At 46.8% G+C, this 17,700-nt stretch overlaps 1 protein-coding gene across 3 annotated transcripts in view; it reads left to right on the top strand.

The window, feature by feature from the left end:
- The window catches only part of UXS1 (UDP-glucuronate decarboxylase 1), a 106,613-nt gene extending 90,745 nt beyond the window's left edge, over nt 1–15,868 (top strand). For all 3 annotated transcript variants that reach the window (XM_024571788.3, XM_024571787.4, XM_053924230.2), the window contains 6 exons: nt 218–337; nt 5,055–5,098; nt 8,356–8,416; nt 10,232–10,289; nt 12,248–12,351; nt 15,218–15,868. In XM_024571788.3, the coding sequence (XP_024427556.1) occupies nt 218–337; nt 5,055–5,098; nt 8,356–8,416; nt 10,232–10,289; nt 12,248–12,351; nt 15,218–15,349 (519 nt within the window). In that variant the 3' untranslated portion in view covers nt 15,350–15,868. The remainder of the gene's footprint in view (nt 1–217; nt 338–5,054; nt 5,099–8,355; nt 8,417–10,231; nt 10,290–12,247; nt 12,352–15,217) is intronic.
- The last annotated feature ends 1,832 nt before the right edge of the window (nt 15,869–17,700 follow it).

Genomic DNA, 17,700 nt, shown 5'->3' with positions numbered 1-17,700 from the left:
GTAGGACATGGCGACGTTCTTTGGCATGACTCCGTAGTCTTCAGGTTTGTTTACAAGTAAGCACGTTTCACACAGTGGAACCAAAACGGCCATTTTTATTTTAGAATGAAAAACAGGACTTTTTTGACATATTCTCAGTGCAGGGCACTGGAAGTGCCAAAGCACACATGCGGACCGCAGAATGAAACACATCTCACTTCCTCCGCTGCCGTTCCAGGAAGGCGTAGAAGTGCGAGTGGCAAGAATCTTCAACACCTTTGGGCCGCGCATGCACATGAATGATGGCCGGGTCGTCAGCAACTTCATCCTGCAGGCGCTCCAGGGGGAGCCGCTCACGGTACGTGCCTGCCTCAGTGGGCCAAAAAAAAGAAAAAGATAAAATCAGGAACCACCAACAAGTGATTAAGTGCATGCTGATTCAGGGAGTCACTTTCCTGAAGTTGCCACTTGGTGTTTCTGTGTGTCCCTACCACCCTTAAGTGACCGGGCGGGGAGGTGCATGTGTGGAATCCAGGGAGGAATGGCTGGTGTAACTTGGGTCACGTTGCTTTCGGAGCCCATGAGTAACATTAAGCCACGGGCTGCAGGTTTGGTCCATCCTACACAGGCCTCAGGACCTGTCTGCCTGGGCCAGCCAACCTCCAAAGACCTTTCCCGAAGTTTCTTGTCCCACTGGCTGTAGCCAGGAGTGTAGCTGTACTCAGTGTCCCTCGGGTGGTTGAGAAATGGAGGTGTGTCTGGGTCAGTTTTAGCCGTTTTCTTGGCAGTGCTGAAAAGCACTCCCTCTGCCAGGGGCTCTCCCCCCTGGAGGCTTCTGGAGCCTAGTGGGCACCCGCTGCTGTGGGGTCAGTGGTGTGTGTGTGTGGTGAGGATTAGGTCCCGCTGCTCAGTGCTCTCAGACACCCCCTGTGGGGTCAGCATGTGCTGCTTGTTCCACACATGTCCCCACTGTCCTCCCTTGTGCAGGAGCACCATCAGCCTGCTCTGCCAGGGGGCCTGCAGATTAATTCCATTGGTTTTCTTCAATGTTGCTGAATCCTTAGTGCTCTCCTCTCCTTCCTGCATCTCTTTCTTCCTGTCTTTCCTGTTCCTCTTCCTGCCTCCGCTTCTTTGCTCTTCACCCTGTGGCTTTCTGTGAGAGCTCAGTGCTTGGTGGGTCTCCAGACCAGAGAAGCATCTTGGTTCTCCAAAAACTCTGCAGGATAGTTTGCTTATCAGCTGAATGTATCCCAGGAGAAAGTGTAGCTATATAGACATATGAGTCTGTCTTTCCATGTATCCATCTCTCCCTTTCTCTAGCTGCCTCTCAATGGAGAGAATTAGTTATTGTTTCTGTTCTTTGATCTTTATCTATTCACTCATTTAGTGCTCACAGCAACTCTGGGGTACAGGAGACGTTACTGTTCCTGTTATCCAGATGGGGAGACAGAAGCACAGAGGTTGGGTAAATAGTCCAAGCTTACATGCCCAAACAGTGGCAGCTGTGTTTGAGCCCACAGCCTCTGCTCTTAATCCCTGTTCTCCATGGTGTTCAACTCTTCTTGGATGCATTTGCTCTGCCACTACCCATTTAGAACAAAGAGCTTTGACAGTTTAGAACCAGGGCATGATACATCTTCCAGGTGAGTTTTGCTTCACATGTTACAGGAGAGGTGAGCTTGGGCCGCAGCGTGAGGTGCAGACGCTCCAGCCTTCTGTGCTGCCTCCACGCTCCCTAAGCACCAGCTCCACCACTGCCTTGGTGCCTGAGGACAGCAGTGGTCCCACTCAGTCCTCTCTCCCTCACACCACATGTCACCCTCGTGGCCTTGTCCCAGGCAGATCCAGATGCCTTCTCAGCCCTTCTCCCTCTGCCCCGGTCAATGCCTCTGGGCACTCCCATTTTACTGCTGTGGCCTCTTAACTCTCTCGTTCTTCTGTGAAGTGCTCTCAACCCAGCAGCCAGAGGGAGCCGTGAAAGAGAGGTCAGAAACTCCAAGTGGCTCTTCATCTCCCTTTCCCTGCACACTCAGCCTCACCCCTGCTCTGCTCTGCAGCCTGAGTCTTTGCTCTTGCCTCTCCTGGGAGTGCTGTTCCTCCAGGCCATCTCCCCTTTCAGCTGTCATCTCATTTGGGCAGCCTTCTGGATCGTTGTGTGTATGGTGGCACACGCCTGTCACTGTGCTGCTCCTAACCATGCTTTTCATTGCATTTACTCACTAACTGAAATGCTAATTTTCCAGCCCTCAGTCCCTTCTTTGAAACCAGGAACTTTGGTTCAGACATGTCTGCGTCCCTGCTCCTGGAAGAGCACCTGGCACACAGGTGGCATGGGATAGCTTGGTTCAATTAATGATTGGGGTTCTGGTGGCTGCTTTTCTCTGTGGTGAGCACAGGCGGCTCAGTGACTTGTTCTGGAAGCTAGTGGAGTGGTCGTGTGTTTCTGCCAGGTGTAGCTTGTTCTCATTCCGTTACCTCTGCCTGCTGCTGGGTTCCGAGTTGCTTGTGCACTGGGCCCTTCGGTCCAGCTGGTTTGTTGAGAATTCCTCACCTTCAGGGGCACTCCTAGTGCCTGTTTAGCCACTGCCCTCAGTAACTCTCCTCACATCACAAGATCAGAGCTGCTTGTTTGCAGAGCAAAACCTGTTCAGAGCTGCTGAGAAAGAACTTACTGATTTATTGTCTCCTGGGCAGCAGCCAGGGCCCAAGTGTCAGGTGGGAGAGCAAGTCCCTGGCGTGCCCCCGGAATGCGCCCTTTGCGGCAGAGGTAATAACTCGTGTGTTGTCTTCATGCCGTGCAGGCTTCTGGGCCACCGACAGAGCAGAAGGGTGGCTGGTGCTGTCCAGGACTGCAGTGAGTCCACAGCGTGCCGGGTCTGGTCTTTTCTAGACACCTTCAGTGGCAGGAAGCCGCAGGGAGGCCTTTCAGGTGTGTCTGCTTCCTGTCACACAGAATTCTGTTTCCTGGCAGTGATTGGATGAAGTCCTAGATTTCATCCTTTTTGTTCAGTCGAGGTCGCATCTCTTGATTGTGTCACGGGCTTCTATGGAGAAGTCAGGATTCCCGCCATGCAGCCCAGCTTTGGGAACACTTTGTCTATTAAGCAAGGAGAACAAGGAGGTGTGTCCATCCTCGCGCAGTTTCTCATGTTTCCACAAGTCATTTCTAAGTCTAAAGGCCTCTTCACGGGTGGTCGGGAACACCTTGGTATCCTGTTTTCTTTTTTCCAAGCTGGGTTAATGTGATAACTTAACCTTCCAGCGTGTTTTCCTGAGCTCCTTGTTGTCTTATCCCTAAGCAAATTTTATTCTTTGGGTGTGTCTTTGTGTCGAGTCGGCACTGTTTTGGACGCCTGTGAGGGTAACTTGGGAGTGCAAGTAGGCACACCTTGGAGGTGCTGCGGGGTCAGTTCAGACCACCACAAGAACGCGAGTATCACAGTAAAGCGAATTATGTAAATTCCGGGGTTTCCCAGTGCACATGGAAGTTGTATTTATACTACACTACACCCATTAAGTGTGCAATAAATAAATAGCATTGTGTCTAAAAAGACAATGTACATATCTTCATGAAAAAATACTTTACTGCTAAAAAATGCTAACAATCATCTGGGGCCTTCAGCGAATCCTAATCTTTTTGCTGGTGGAGGGTCTTGCCCCAGTGTTGACGGCTGCTGACTGATGAGGGTGGTGTTTGCTGAAGGCTGGGGTGGCTGTGGCGATTTCTTAAAATAAGACAACAGTGAAGTTTGCCGCGTCCATTGGCTCTTCCTTTCATGAATGACGGCTCGTAGCACGCAAAGTTGGATGGTATTTTACCCACAATGGAACTTCTTTCAAAATTGGAGTCAATTCCCTCACATACTGCTGCTGTTTTATCGGCTCAGTTTATATAATATTCTAAATCCTTTGTTGGCATTTCAACAAACTTCACAGCGTCTTCACCAGGAGTAGATTCCATCTCAGGAAACCACTGTGTTTACTCGTCTGTCAGCATTTTGTCATGAGACCGCAGCAATGTGGCGCCGCCTTCGGGTCCACTGCTGCTTCGGGTTCTCCTGCCCTTTCTGCCACATCTGCGCACTCCTCCCCTGAAGTCTTGAACCCCTGAAGGCTGTCAGAAAGGTTCTCTGAACCATGAGGGTTGGAATCAACTTCTTCCATATGCCTGTTGATGATATTTTGACTTCTTCCAATGAATCACAAATGCTCTTAAAGCATCTAGAATGGTGAATCCTTTCCAGAGATTCTTGATTTACTTTGTCAAGATCAGAAGAATCACTGTCTATGGCAGCTATAGCATTATGAAATGTATTTCTTAAATAATAAGACTTGAAAGTCAAAATCACTCCTTGATCCATGGGCTGCAGAATGGGTGTTGTGTTAGCAGGTGTGAAAGCAACAATCTCATTGTTTATCTCCATCGACCAGGTGCACTGCCAGCGAGCAGTGGTATTTTGAAAGGTATCTTTTTCCGAGCAGTGGGTCTCAACAATGGGCTTAACATATTCAGTAAACCATGTGAACAGATGTGCTGTCACCCAGGCTTTGTTCTTCTGTTTATACAGCACAGGCAGAGCAGATGTAGCATCATTTTTAAGGGCTGTAGGATTCGATAAACTCAATAAAACATCATCTGCACACTGCAAACAAATGGAGCATGAGGCCCCTCCCTCCCACTGCTTCTGCCTTCTACCCAGAGACTTCTGGGTAGTTCTCAACCTTAGCCAACATTAGAATGACCCAGTGAACTAGTTGTAAAACTACCAGGATGCTGGCCTCGTGGCGGACGTTCTGTGGCTTGGTCTTACGGAGCATGTAGCTGTCCTTATGGGGAGCCCAGTGGAGCACCAGGTGAGATGTACTGACGCTCCTTGGACCCTGTCCTAGAACCTGACGTAATGCCTGACACGTCCTAGGACTCTGGTGAAGGGGACTCCTTCTGACACTGTCTTTTGAGGGAAAACTTTATACGTGTAACATACACACATGCGTAAGTGTTTCTGCCATTTTGTCACCATTGGGCATAATTTCAAAGCACACGGTGCAAGGCCTCACTGTCGGTTTCCTCCTAGGTGTACGGATCCGGGTCCCAGACCAGGGCTTTCCAGTACGTCAGGTAAGCCCGCTGGCCTTTGCCGCGATTCCAGCAAGGCTGGTGCAGACCGAACGGGCAGTGTCTGTTTTATACAGTAATTGTCTTTACAACTCTAACAGCTTGACTTGGTGCAAAGTTCATTTAATTTTAAGATGGGAAAGGTCTTTCAGTTCTCTATTTAAAGTTAAAAGTTTACGTGAATGTTCGTGACTTACGACTCGTATGCTAATCCTTTACTGCCACCTAGTGTTTCGTAGGTAAATTTACCCAACTTGAGGTAACGATTTCAGTTCAGGCCAATTTAACATTTGGCCTTAATCATCCAACAAACCTGCAGATCCCGAAACCTAACCCATTTCACACATGGTTTTCTGGGGTGGACGAGATTGTCGTCATTACAGCAAAGATGAAATAGTGTCCTGCTGTTGTCGAATTTTGTGCCGAGACTAAATGTCTCGCATGGTAATTTTCTTCGTCTTCTTGGTATCCTAGTTTTTTGTTGGTCAGGTCAGTTGGTGACTAATTTTAAAATGCAGTTTGGGTTCTAAGAGAAGAGTTACCGTATAAACAATTACATAGACCCACATAACTTTCCACTTGACACAGTTACTGAGAATTCTGTGAAAGTTTGTAGTATCTGAAATTGTAAAACCCATTTCTGTATACTTTCACTTTTCAGTGCGGATAGCTGGAATGCCTACCAGCCAGAAAATGCTATTCCTGGCACCTTGAGTCATCCCAGGGCTGCTGTAGAGGTGGAGAGGAGGCATTGGGGGTGCAGGTCTGGGCCACCCCCAGCCCCACCTCAGCCAGAGTGATCACATAGACTTTTGTCTGATTATATGAGGGTCCAGGGTAGAAGTGTCTTTCAGAAATGGAACTGCTGGGCCGGGTGGGGGCGGGAAGGGACTTAAAAACCACAAGTATAGCTTTCTCCTGAAAGTGGTGTTTGTGAATTTTCACTTTTGGTCCAAAAGAAAGCTATCGTCAAACATATATAACGGTCAGTGTTCCCGCCCCGCCCCAACCTCCACCACTCATTAGCGTCTTGTCCAGCGGGACAAAAAGCCTGGGAGTGCTTAATGGGCCCACTTTGTGCCCAAGTATACTAAGAAGGGATTTACCCAGGAAATGGCCGCTGCCCCCACTTCAGGATTATTTCCATTTCAAAGCACTTAACCCAGGCACCTTGTGCTCAGAGGAAAGGCTCATGGCACGGTTCTGTGTGGAGATCGTATTAATTGGACTTGCATCGAGTACCATCTTTTCACCATAATATGCTCTCACCCTGCCCTCCTTCAAAACCCCCTCCCGCCTGTGCGCTTTCTTGAGGGGTCTGGCCATCTCCAGTTACGCTGAACTCCCTGAAGCGCCCTCATCAGTGTCCCTCACACTTCTCCAGCTGTACCACCCTGTGAAAGATTAGTGAGGGCAGGTAAAGGGGAAGTCAGAACCCGTTCAGACTATTCTCGTTATTTCAAAGCCATCAGATACAAAACTCATTGAAAATAGCCTCAGATACTTTTGTTTTTGTTAGTGATTAAAGTATTTTAAGAATTTACAGTTATTCAAGATTCAGCTAAGAGAGTTAACTTACCAAAGTTTTGCTACTTTTAATAAGCTATTTTTTAGAAACTGAGAATCTTTTTATTCCACAGTTGAAAATGCACAGTATCTGAATCTGTAGTTACTGTACTAAAGCAACTGTTTCTAAAATTCGTGATTGCCTGAAAGCAGCACCGCACGGTTCCTGAGGTCTAGGTCACTCGCATCGGCATCCTGACATGACTGTGTTAGCTACTTTCATCGGCAGGTTCCGTCCTCATCCACATAACAAAGGCATGCTGTTGTTTTTAAAGTCACTTTGTCAAAATGACACTTTTGAGGAGCTTCAGGTTAAATGAGTGTAATCTATGCCATTTTGATCTGAAAAGTTGCCAGTTTATTCCATAAAAGATGCATGACCTGCCCCTCCAACCCCCCATTGAGTTTGATTGCATAACAGCCAGTCATTTCCAGCTTAGCGTGGACCCCACTCCCCCCAGTTTCAGTGTTGAAAAGGATTGTGAACTATTGAATGGCAGCTTTTAATGTCTTTTTACAAATGCACCAAGACGTATGCCATAAAAGAATGGCTGTGATGTTGTAATTTCTGCCATAGTGATGAAGTGACGTTTTGTCAGTTTCTAGAAGTGACAAATCATCCGAAGTCAGCTGTATTTGCATTTGTGCTTGACTCTGTTAGAACAGAACAGACTTAAGGCATGTTCATACAAAATACCCATTTGTTGTAGACAAAACCCCAGAAAATAGTGCGCTTTCTAAATACCCCTCCCTCCCCCCCCAAATTGTTTTTCAATGAAAAGGAAAGCAAAAGCTGAGGTTTACCGTAGGAACCTGCTCCTTTCTGGTAATGACTGAAGAGGAGGAGGGAGAGGTTTCCGAACAGACTTCATTTGGATCATGAAACTGAACTTTAAAAGTCTTTTAAGAACTATAGCTGATGAATATAGACTTAGAGAAAGTACTTGTGTATGGCAGTGAGGTGTCATTTTTACGAAGTAACTTTTTTTTAACAGAGCCACACTTTAAAGCTTCTGAAAATAAGAAACAATCCTTGGTAAGCGGAAATTTGCTTACTTATCTTCACCTTCATGGCCCAGTCAATCACGATTCATTTGAAACATCCAGATACTGCTAACCGTTTCGTATGAGATGTTTTGGGTGGGGGTGCTGAATTGAAGACTGGGGGACTTGGGAGAGTGTTCGGGTTTATTTCAGTGCTTAGTGTTGTTGGTTTCATCCGTGCCTTGCCTGTGTGGGAATTACATAACTGGAGTTCGTTCGTTTCAGCGGATCTTATTTTTTGAAATCATCTGCTTTCATATGGGCCAACTACCTGGATTCCCATGTCACATGGACTTTCACCAGAAATTTGTATCAACTCCATCCTTTTTGGGTGTGTGCCTGTTTCATTTTTGTTTTGTAACTGTTAAAGGATTCCAGACATTTACAAAAGTAGAGCACTCAGCCCAGTCACTCGGCTGCCATCCTGGTTAGCCACCTACAGCCCACCCACTGAAAGCAAATTCCACAGTCCCTGTCATTTCATCCATAAGTACTTCAGCATTCTCAAATCCCTCTTATTTGCAGGATTTTATTTTGACATCCAATTTTCCATTTGGGTTGGTTTTCTTCTGGGAGGTGGCTTGTGCCTGATGCTCAGCACCTGCATGCTGGGCAGAAGGCGCCTGAGCTCGCCTGCCCTTCTCTCCTAGTGACCTGGTGAACGGCCTGGTGGCTCTGATGAACAGCAACGTCAGCAGCCCTGTCAACCTGGTGAGTACATCCTCTCTTCCCACCATCCCAAGGTGGGTCACAGGCTTGCTCATTCTTTGTGAAACCGTGAAAAGCATCAGGCTTCGCTTTCTTTGCTGGAGCACACTTAGGGTGTGCGTGCTTGTTGCTTGCTGAATACCAGAGAGAGAAAATACAAAATGGGACAAAGAAAGAGATTATAAAGAAGAAAAATGCCTGCACGGCATGGGTAAATAATGTAATAAACACTGAACCAACTCTGTTCACCTGAAAATTTATAAGGCCTTTTGGTAGCGGCAGATGGACATGTTTTTGTTTGCATCCTCTCTGCCATCAGTTAACATACAGATCATCTTTGCGAGACCTGATTAAACGAGACTAGAGAAGACGGAGGTGGTTAAGACAGTTTTCCAGTTACCCCTGTAATTCAGCCGCGCAGACCACCTTTGTGCTCCTACACCGCTTCCTGCACTCCCAGAGTCTCCGTGTCGGGAGGGTTGTAGGTCATTTTGCCCGGCCCTAACCACAGCTAGTACTGGTGAGCTCACTTCCCTGAAAGAAGTCATTCTGCCAGCGATCTGAAGCATGTCCCCTAGCATTCATATTTCACTGAGTTACAGTGGGTTCTTACCAAATGGGAAAGGATGGGCCCTGGAGGGGCACTCCCTTGTGGAAGTGTTGACCAACTCATGGGTGCTGGTGGCTGCAAGCACCCAGCCAGTGTTTCTTTGATGCGCTTTTGAAGGAACATGCACTTAAAAAGGGAATCTGAGGTGTGTTGTGAGCCCCCGTGCATTTCGAGTGTTTACTGCCCTGACATGTTGTGAGCACACGTCACCCGTGCTTTGTGTGTTCCCTGTAAGCCCTTTGAATTGTGTGTCCTCAGTCGTCTCTTTTCTTTAGATACCACGTTCCTTCTTTCCTGTTTGGGGGCTTTCCTACAGGGACATTTGGGGACTCACATCTCTGGTAGAAACACATTTTCCTTAAAGTCTGAAGGTTGTCTGCCAGCTCTCCTGATAAAGATGGGGCCACGTTCTCCCAGATGCCTGTCACTCCGCTCTACTAATCAGCCCGCTTACATTGTGCTCGCGATAGGCCCAGGGTCCCTTCCTGCCTCTTTTGTCCTCCAGCGGCAGACTATACTAGGAAACTGGGAATGAAGAGGGTTTAGGATGTGTGACTGCCAGGCTTTATGGGGGTCTCTTATGGGGAGCCAGAGAAGGAGTTTGGGAAGAGAAGAGGGGCAGTAGTTGCTGCAGTGGGTGATGGAAGGAAGGAAAGGAGAAAACGGTTTTCCTTAAAGCCCGCAAAGTCAGCTTACTTTGTAAACTGCATCACACCTTCCCCCCAGCTTGCCCAGAGCCCTCATCTGTGAGTGCTTTTTTTTTCGGTCATGGCTTTCACGCGCAGGTTTTCAAGGCCTTTGTTACCTAAGTTGTTCGCACGGTGCACCCAGACAGAAAGAAACTGTCCTAGGAGAGCTGATTTCGCATGATCAAATTTTTGTACAGAGTGACACTGCGGTTAGATATGGAGGTTGTCTGTCACAGTAACTCTGCCACAGAATGTGTTCACATTAGATACTCTTGACCTTGCCAAAAGGTTCTTGTACCAGACGTCCGTCTAGAGGACAAAGGTGAAGTTCAGCGCTCTGCCATGTTGAGTAGCCATCACCTGGAACAATTAAGCGCCCAGTGAAACATGAGGCAGGAGCCTGAGGAGTTCTAGAGGTGCCAGAGCCGGCCCGTGACACTTCTGAAGACATGCACGGGTGGGGGTGGGGGTGGCGGTGTCTGCTTTTGCAGTTGTAACCAGAACCTGTTTCTTCCTTAGGGCAACCCAGAAGAACACACAATCCTAGAATTTGCTCAGTTAATTAAAAACCTCGTTGGTAAGTAGGACAAACACCTTCCAGAGTGAAACTGCCTGCACTTACCCTGTCAGTTAAAACACTTGGACTGGAAAATATGTAATTAATACAAGCCGATCGAAGTGGATGAAAAGCAGAACTCTCTCAGGAACACTAATTGTTTTCTGATTCTGTAATTAAGAAGTGGAAAGAAAGCCCAAGGAGGCTGGGGGAGGAGGTTTGTTTTTTCACCTTTGTAATTGCAGTTCTTTGCGGAGTGAGAAGTACAGCTTTGTTTCCAATGCCTGAGGCCTGATGACGTTCAATTATCCTGCACAGGTGACAGCTGTTTAATTTTTCGACACTGGCGGTGCTGAGTGTAGAACCTCAGAGTGCAGGGGAGGGCCACACCAGCTGTGTTTCTGACAGAATCTGTTTGCAGTGTCGTGCTCTGTGTTCAGCCCTGTGGCCAGCCTGCCATGAAGTTTGGAGGCGGTGTAGACACTGAGTGGCCCAGTCAAGGGTCCGCTCTTCAGCCATAGAAGTTTGCAATTTTTCAACCAGCTCTCAGGTAGCAGACACACCCTGGGTGTCCTGTCTGTCTCATCATTAGACTGGAGCTCTGGGAAATCTGGTTCTTGCAGGGTATCTGTTTCCCAGGGTTGATTGAGAAATTTGAGTCTGGACAAAACCAGATTGGACCGCAGTTGGGGGCTAAGCTGGGGATGAACGTGATGTAGTATGTTCTGAAGTGGCTGTCACACCCTACACTTAGCTGGGTGGATTCTTCAGGGTTGTCGTTCCTGGCATTGAGCTGTCATTTACCAGCATTGTTCTGATCCACTCTGGACAGCTGTGTGGGTGAGGAGATGATCCTGCTTAGACATAAAATGCAGCGTCTTGTGGCTCCAGCAGCCTCCATTCAGATCCATTTCCCCAGCTATTCTGTTAAGAATCTGTTTGTCCCTGCCGCTGTGAGGGAAGGATGTGCTCAGATAACAGGAATGTGGCACTGAGGCCACTCTCCAGAGCGGGGCCTGGGGCCGGCCGGCATCTTCAGCATCATCCAGACACGTTAGAAATGCCGGGTCGCACACCCCACCCTTGTCTCCTGGATTAGAATCTGCATTTTGACGAGACCCTCAAGTGCCCATCTGCATGTTTAAGTTTGAGAAGGGCTGGCCTAAAACCTGAGTGGGCTGCAGTGTAGCTGCCGTGCTCCTGTGAATGGCAGTGTGACGCACCACCCAAAACTGCAGTGGCTGAAAGCAGCGATTCCTCGACGGGGCTTACCTCCACTGATGGCTCCTCCGAGGGCCTGCCCTATAGGACGGGGTGGCTTCATTCTTCTGGCTGCCAGGGTCTGGGCCCAGCCAGCACCTGAACAAGCCAGGCTGTCCGTCCTTCTGCATGCTGTCTCTGCAGCAAGGGAGATGGGCATCTTATGTGTTGGCTCAGGACTCGCTGCTGCAGGCACCTAAGTGCCCAGGTCTTCGTTAGGTGTCAGCCCAGAACTGGCCCGTGGTCACTCCTCCTGAACTCTACTGGTTAAGCGAGTTAAAGACCAGCCTGATTCCAGGCAAGGGCCCTGTCCAGGGCCTGCCCACCAGGTGCCAGTCAGGGTAGCATCATCAGAGACGACTGCACACTGCATTTAACCACACACCACATCTGCCACTTTGGAGTGGTGCTCGATGGCGCATCTGCTGTGATGGTGGGTGGTCTGCCTTGAAGCCGGCAGTGCAGGTCCAGCCCTGGAGTTTCACTCAGGCCTGTAGAGACGGAGTAACCTGCCCCTCACCAAGCTTGTGTGGGGACAGAAGCACAGTCCCTTGGGCAGCTGAATGACTCTAGGATGGATGCGTCATGCGGCCTGTACCCTGTTCACTGCAGAGGTGGGGTTTTACTTTGCTGTATCTAGTGAAATGTCGCATCCCTAGTGGTTTGTGACGCTCTCTTGCCTTTTCTTTCTTTCTTTCTTTTTTTTTTAAACAACTCAGGTAGTGGAAGTGAAATTCAGTTTCTCTCTGAAGCCCAGGATGACCCGCAGAAAAGAAAACCAGACATCAAAAAAGCGAAGTTGATGCTAGGGTGGGAGCCTGTGGTAAGTGTGGGGGAGTTGTCGCCTTGGGGAGATCGGTCTCCCCTGTCCTGCTTCTCCGTCCTCGCAGGCACTGACCACTGCTGGGCGGCCCCTGGTGGAGCGAGGTGGGCCTACGCATCTGGGCAGCCTAGGTGCAGGGCTTTATTCAGGCCACTGACTTGAAGTAAAGCCACCTGGCTTCTCATATCGTGTGTCTCATTCTCTATTCCTGGGAAGTGGCTTGGGCCTACTGAGGTGTCTGCTTTAATGACATATCTCACACACACACACACACACACACACACAGCTTCATCCGTGAAAGCAAAGTTGAGGGTCATGTCTGCATGCACTGTGGGCTTTGTGCAGCCCTGGTTGGCCTGCCTGTCTCCACATGGCCCAGGATGTCTTTGTGGGTGCAGGGTTGGGCGAGGTTGCTGTGAACGAGGGCGAGCAAGTCCCACCGGTTCCCACACAGTTGGAACACCAGGTGGGAAGTGTGAGAGAGGGAAGGTGAGAAAAAAGGTGCACCTCCGTAGTCTAAGGTGGACAGTTGCACTTAGACCAAGACTCTTGTGAACTGCAGGAAGCTGCAGAGTTCTCCCGCAGTCTAGGGTGTCCATCCTCTTGGGCTGTGTGTCCCCAAGGCTGCACATAGCTGCTGCGTTTTTGCCCTTCAGGTCTCAGTTCAGAGGCCACGGCCTTAGAGAAGCCTTCCTGGGCAACCACATCTCCAGGACCAGCCTCACCCCTTTACCGGCTGTCATGTCTGTGCCATTGCCTCTGCTTCTCTGCTTCCCCTCCCTTCTCAGTGCTCCCCGCCCCCCACCTGCGGGCTGTGCTAGAATTTGCACTCGTTGACGACAGAGACATGGGAGCCCATGTACAGCAGTAGCCCAAGCAGTTCCTGCAGAGCCTAGCACCCAGCAGGTCTCAGTAAATACAGAACCAGTGTAGCCGTGGCCCTGTGGGTTAAGGCTCCTCCATGTCAGGACACGGATACAGAGAGGAAGGGCATAGTCCACAGCTGTTTACCTTTAGAAAATATATGTAGTAGGGAATGTGAGGGAGGAGAAATAATTCTCCCTCTACCTTTCTGAGCTCTCAGGTGAGACTTCAGTAATCAAAGGTTAACAAGAGTAAAACTTTATCAGTATGTATACCTCATGTATACATGGGAGATACCAGGGAAGAATGAGTAACTCAAAGAGATGGCTTATAATTCAAGCTTACATATCATCTTTGTAGGAAAAGGAAACAGGAAATGTAGGCCTTTTACGGCAGAGCAAATGACTTATAAGAAATATGAATGAGCCCTTGCTCAGTTGGTTGGAGCGTCATCCCATAAACCAAAAAGTTGCAGGTTCAGGAAAGAAGGAAAAGGAGGGGAGGTGCAGGGGGAGGGGAGGTCCCTTAAAAGAATAGGTGGGAAGTTAATGATAGTTTCTGACGAAGTTTTTCCAGTGACAACTTTTGTGGCCTGTGCCATAATAAGTCAGTCCTCCCTGGTTGATGAAACTCCCTGGGAGGGATTTATGACTGTTGAGTTCTTTTTGGAGGATTTGTCTTTAGGCAGAAAAGGGAAGTTCAGAGAAAGTCTCTCCCTGCATTTTCTGTTGTTCAATTGCCTACAGCTCAAACTCATCAATGTGCCAAAGTGGCAGATTTTGGGTGGTGTGTCCTGAACTCCTGCAGTTACTTTTTGGGGTGATATATTCTGCTACCCTGCAGAGAACTAAGTGAGTAGAATTGAAGAATGTTGAACCTTAAAGAGATGTGCGAGTTCCAGTCCTGTCCTTAGTTTATCCTTTGATCTACAAGTCTAAGCCCTCTGCTGAAGGCCAGAGAAACTTGTTGAAGGAAGTGAAAATATGATTGTGCCCAGACTTAACAAAGTCTAATCTATAACCATACCAGCTGCACAGAACAAGTTACAGTGAGCACAGGTCTTCCTGTTTAGAAGGAATTGGTCATTGGTCACTTTGTAAATAGACCCTATGTTTTAAACAAAATATTTTGAAAAAAATTAAAATGCACATTCACTACATAGTAATTATTGCTCATAACTTATGTGAAGTATGTGTACTGTGGGTATTTTTATTTGTCTGGAGTTAAGTGAATCATATTCTAACATTTTTGGAATATAAGGCAACTACCACTAGTTTCTCTTCCTACTAGTAGTTTAATTCATAAGAAAATTTTGAGAGATCTTATCCAGAGAAGCTTTTCATCATATGTGTTTAACAGCTTTGTTGAGATTGGCATACAGCAAACTGCCTGTATTTAAAATGTACAACTTGATAAATTTTGACACGAAACCATGGCCACCAAGGTAACAGATGCACCCGCTTCCTCTCGCTTCTCCCTTTGTTCTTTTAGTGGGCAGCTGATTTGATTTCGGTTTCCTGTTTGCTGTAGGGCTGCCCCAAGTTAAGATTGCTTAAAGGTCCTTCGGTCCCTCAGACTCAGCCTCTTAGGTCAGTGGGGGTGAAAGTGCAAAGGGTCAATGTTATGTGGGAGAATGAGGTACATGGATCAGGTACAGATGCTTCTCAAAGCAAAGGTGCACGTGTGCATTATTTTAACAGTGATCTTTGTGACTGATTCCCACTGGAGTAGACACCAAACTCACCAGAAGTAGTTTGGATCTCTGGGGATTTAGAGCTCATTTTATGTCAGTCCGAAGTATAATTTGTCAGATTTCCCTGGATGTTCCAAAGGGTGCTTGGGAAGGATGACTGGCCTCTCCCAGTCAGCCTTGTTGCCCTTGTGACCCGCGGGTTGTGCTGTGACCTCAAGTTGGCACTTCTTCCTGGCAAGTCTGGGACAGTCTGTCGTCCCGTTCAGTAGCCACGTACTTCCCCATTCTCACTTTCTTTTTATTAAACAGGTCCCATTGGAAGAAGGTTTAAACAAAGCAATTCACTACTTCCGGAAAGAACTTGAGTACCAGGCAAATAATCAATACATCCCCAAACCAAAGCCTGCAAGAATTAAAAAAGGACGGACGCGCCACAACTGAAAACCTCATTCTTGGGACCAAGACTCCCTGTTTCACACTGATGGGATGTATTTTTTCTTCTTTTTTATTTTTCTTAAAGAGAGACTTAAACAGGTGTCATGAAGAACAAACTGGAATTTTATTCTGAAGCTTGCTTTAAAGAAATAAATGTGCCTAAAACTTCCCTCAAAAACCTGCAAATTTTGCCTTGCACTTTTTACCGTATTTTGCCATATATGATGCACATTTTTGCCCTTATTTTTGAGGGAAAATAAGGATGTGCATTATACATGGGTATAATAATCCCGAGTATAGTGAGCACAAAAACGTGGGCGCACATTATACACGGGAGTGCATTATACCCAGCAAAGTATAGTAAATCTGTCTTTTTATGTAAAATAGCATAGCTGCATCTGCATCTTTTCAAGGTTTTTATCTTGCTGTGAGAGCATATGTTGTGACTGTCATTGACAGTTTTATTTACTGGTTTCTTTGTGAAGCTGAAAAGGAACATTAAATGGGGTGAAAATGCCGATTTTATTTATAAAAGTGGTACCTATAAATGAGACATTTTACTCTGCATAAAGAAGAACATAACAGTATTGTCAGGTGGATGGTGCACCGGCATTTATTCTCGAGGTGGATAAAAGAATTCTGTTTGAGAGCTTTATGTTTCTTTTCATTCAGAATTTTTTCAAAGTCCAGTTTTTAGTTGCAGACTTGACTTTGAAGTATTTCTGTTGGTTAAAATGATCAAGGATATTTGAAATCACTACTGTGTTGTGCTGCATATTTGGGATGGGGTGGGGTGGGGTAGGGTGGGGGGCAAAGTTAAGGTATACTTGGTTACAGTGGTTAAATATGCTATTTTAATAAAATATTGAAACTTTCAGTTTTAAAGGTTGGCTGGCTTTTTGCTTTCAGAAAAATATTGGAGAATTTAACTTTTTAAATTCTGAAAACATCCATTTTGGTATGATATGTAATGTGATGAGTGAACATTGAAAACATTTATATGCTTCTTGGCTGACTCTTGAATGTACTGGGGAGAGATCTTCAGCTCTCACCGAGGGGTGCAGGCATTGCATGTCCCTTCGTGGTAACACAGACCAGATGGAGAAAAAGAAGTGCCTGTGAACTAGAGTCATTGAGAGAAGACTTTGAGGACTTTCGCTTTCATTAAGAATTCTTTCAATTACAATTTTCTGCATTTTCTCCCCATCCCAGCCAATCCCACCTCCCTCCCCCACCTTTACCCCCCCCCACCTCTACCCTCCCCCTTGATTTTGTCCTTGTGTCCTTTACAGTAGCTCCTACAGACCCCTCTCCCAACTGTCCCCTCCCCACTCCCCTCTGGCTATTGTTACATTGCAAAAAAACCCTAAAAAACAAACCATACAATCTGAGCTTTGTCAGCTGTGTGAACTTAGTCATTCTCTAACCACTCTGGACTTCATTTTTCATTACCTGGAAAAATAAGATGAATAAACTCTTAGTCCTGGGAAAAAAAAAAGAATTCTTTCAAGGTTCAGGGTTTAGATTATTGTATTCCTTTTATAACAACAGGAAAAGAATGCAGTAAGTTAGTTAAAGCAACACATTCAGTTGGCTCTGCATGATATGGACAAAACCTGAACCGGCACCAAGAAAATAAAAGCATCAAGCATTTGGCCAGAATATTTGTTTCTATAACTAGCCAGGATTTTGCTTATTCTTCAAAATCACCTTGGAATATACAGGGTCCAGCAGAAGGCCTGCTTGAGTGTGGTTGGCAGGATAATAGTATGGCTGTAATAATTTATAGTTTTAATTTCAACATTTCATCTAAAATGTCAAATGATGTGCTTAAGTATGTTATTGCTGTGCTGCAGAATTACTTGCTTTTGATTTTGTTATTTGTGCCGGACCCTGAGTGTGTGTGTGTGTGTGTGTGTGTAGTGTGTGTATAGGTTCGTTTTCCTTTTAGTTGGAAATGTTTCTCCAATCAGAATCTCTGGGGCCAGCCTAAGGCAGTTGTGATTTTATTTGTCTTGCTCAATTTCCAGCAAGATTCTGTAACCAAAATTTGGTGCCCGATTGGTTGTGGTGTGAGAGAAAAGTGAGAGGACTCAAGGATGGTTTCTTCTTTTTGGTTGTCCTCATTTTGGCTGGAAACAAGTGATATACTTTTTACTGAGCCCGGATGAACAGAACTGAGAAGCTTGTTTGGAAACCACTAATGGTGACCGTACATTGAAGCCAGAGCAGAGACAGGGAGGATGCTGTGTGGAGCTAAGGCTGTGTGATGCAGTTTGGGAGTGCCCCAGAGCTCCAGGGTCCAGAATTCTACCTTATTACTTGCTAATTCTGGAATGCTGCTGTGGGTTTCATTC

Source organism: Desmodus rotundus, chromosome 5, assembly GCF_022682495.2.
Source record: "Desmodus rotundus isolate HL8 chromosome 5, HLdesRot8A.1, whole genome shotgun sequence".
NCBI lineage: Eukaryota > Metazoa > Chordata > Mammalia > Chiroptera > Phyllostomidae > Desmodus > Desmodus rotundus.
Note: the sequence above shows the minus strand (reverse complement) of the source record. Positions and strands in the feature narration are given on the sequence as shown.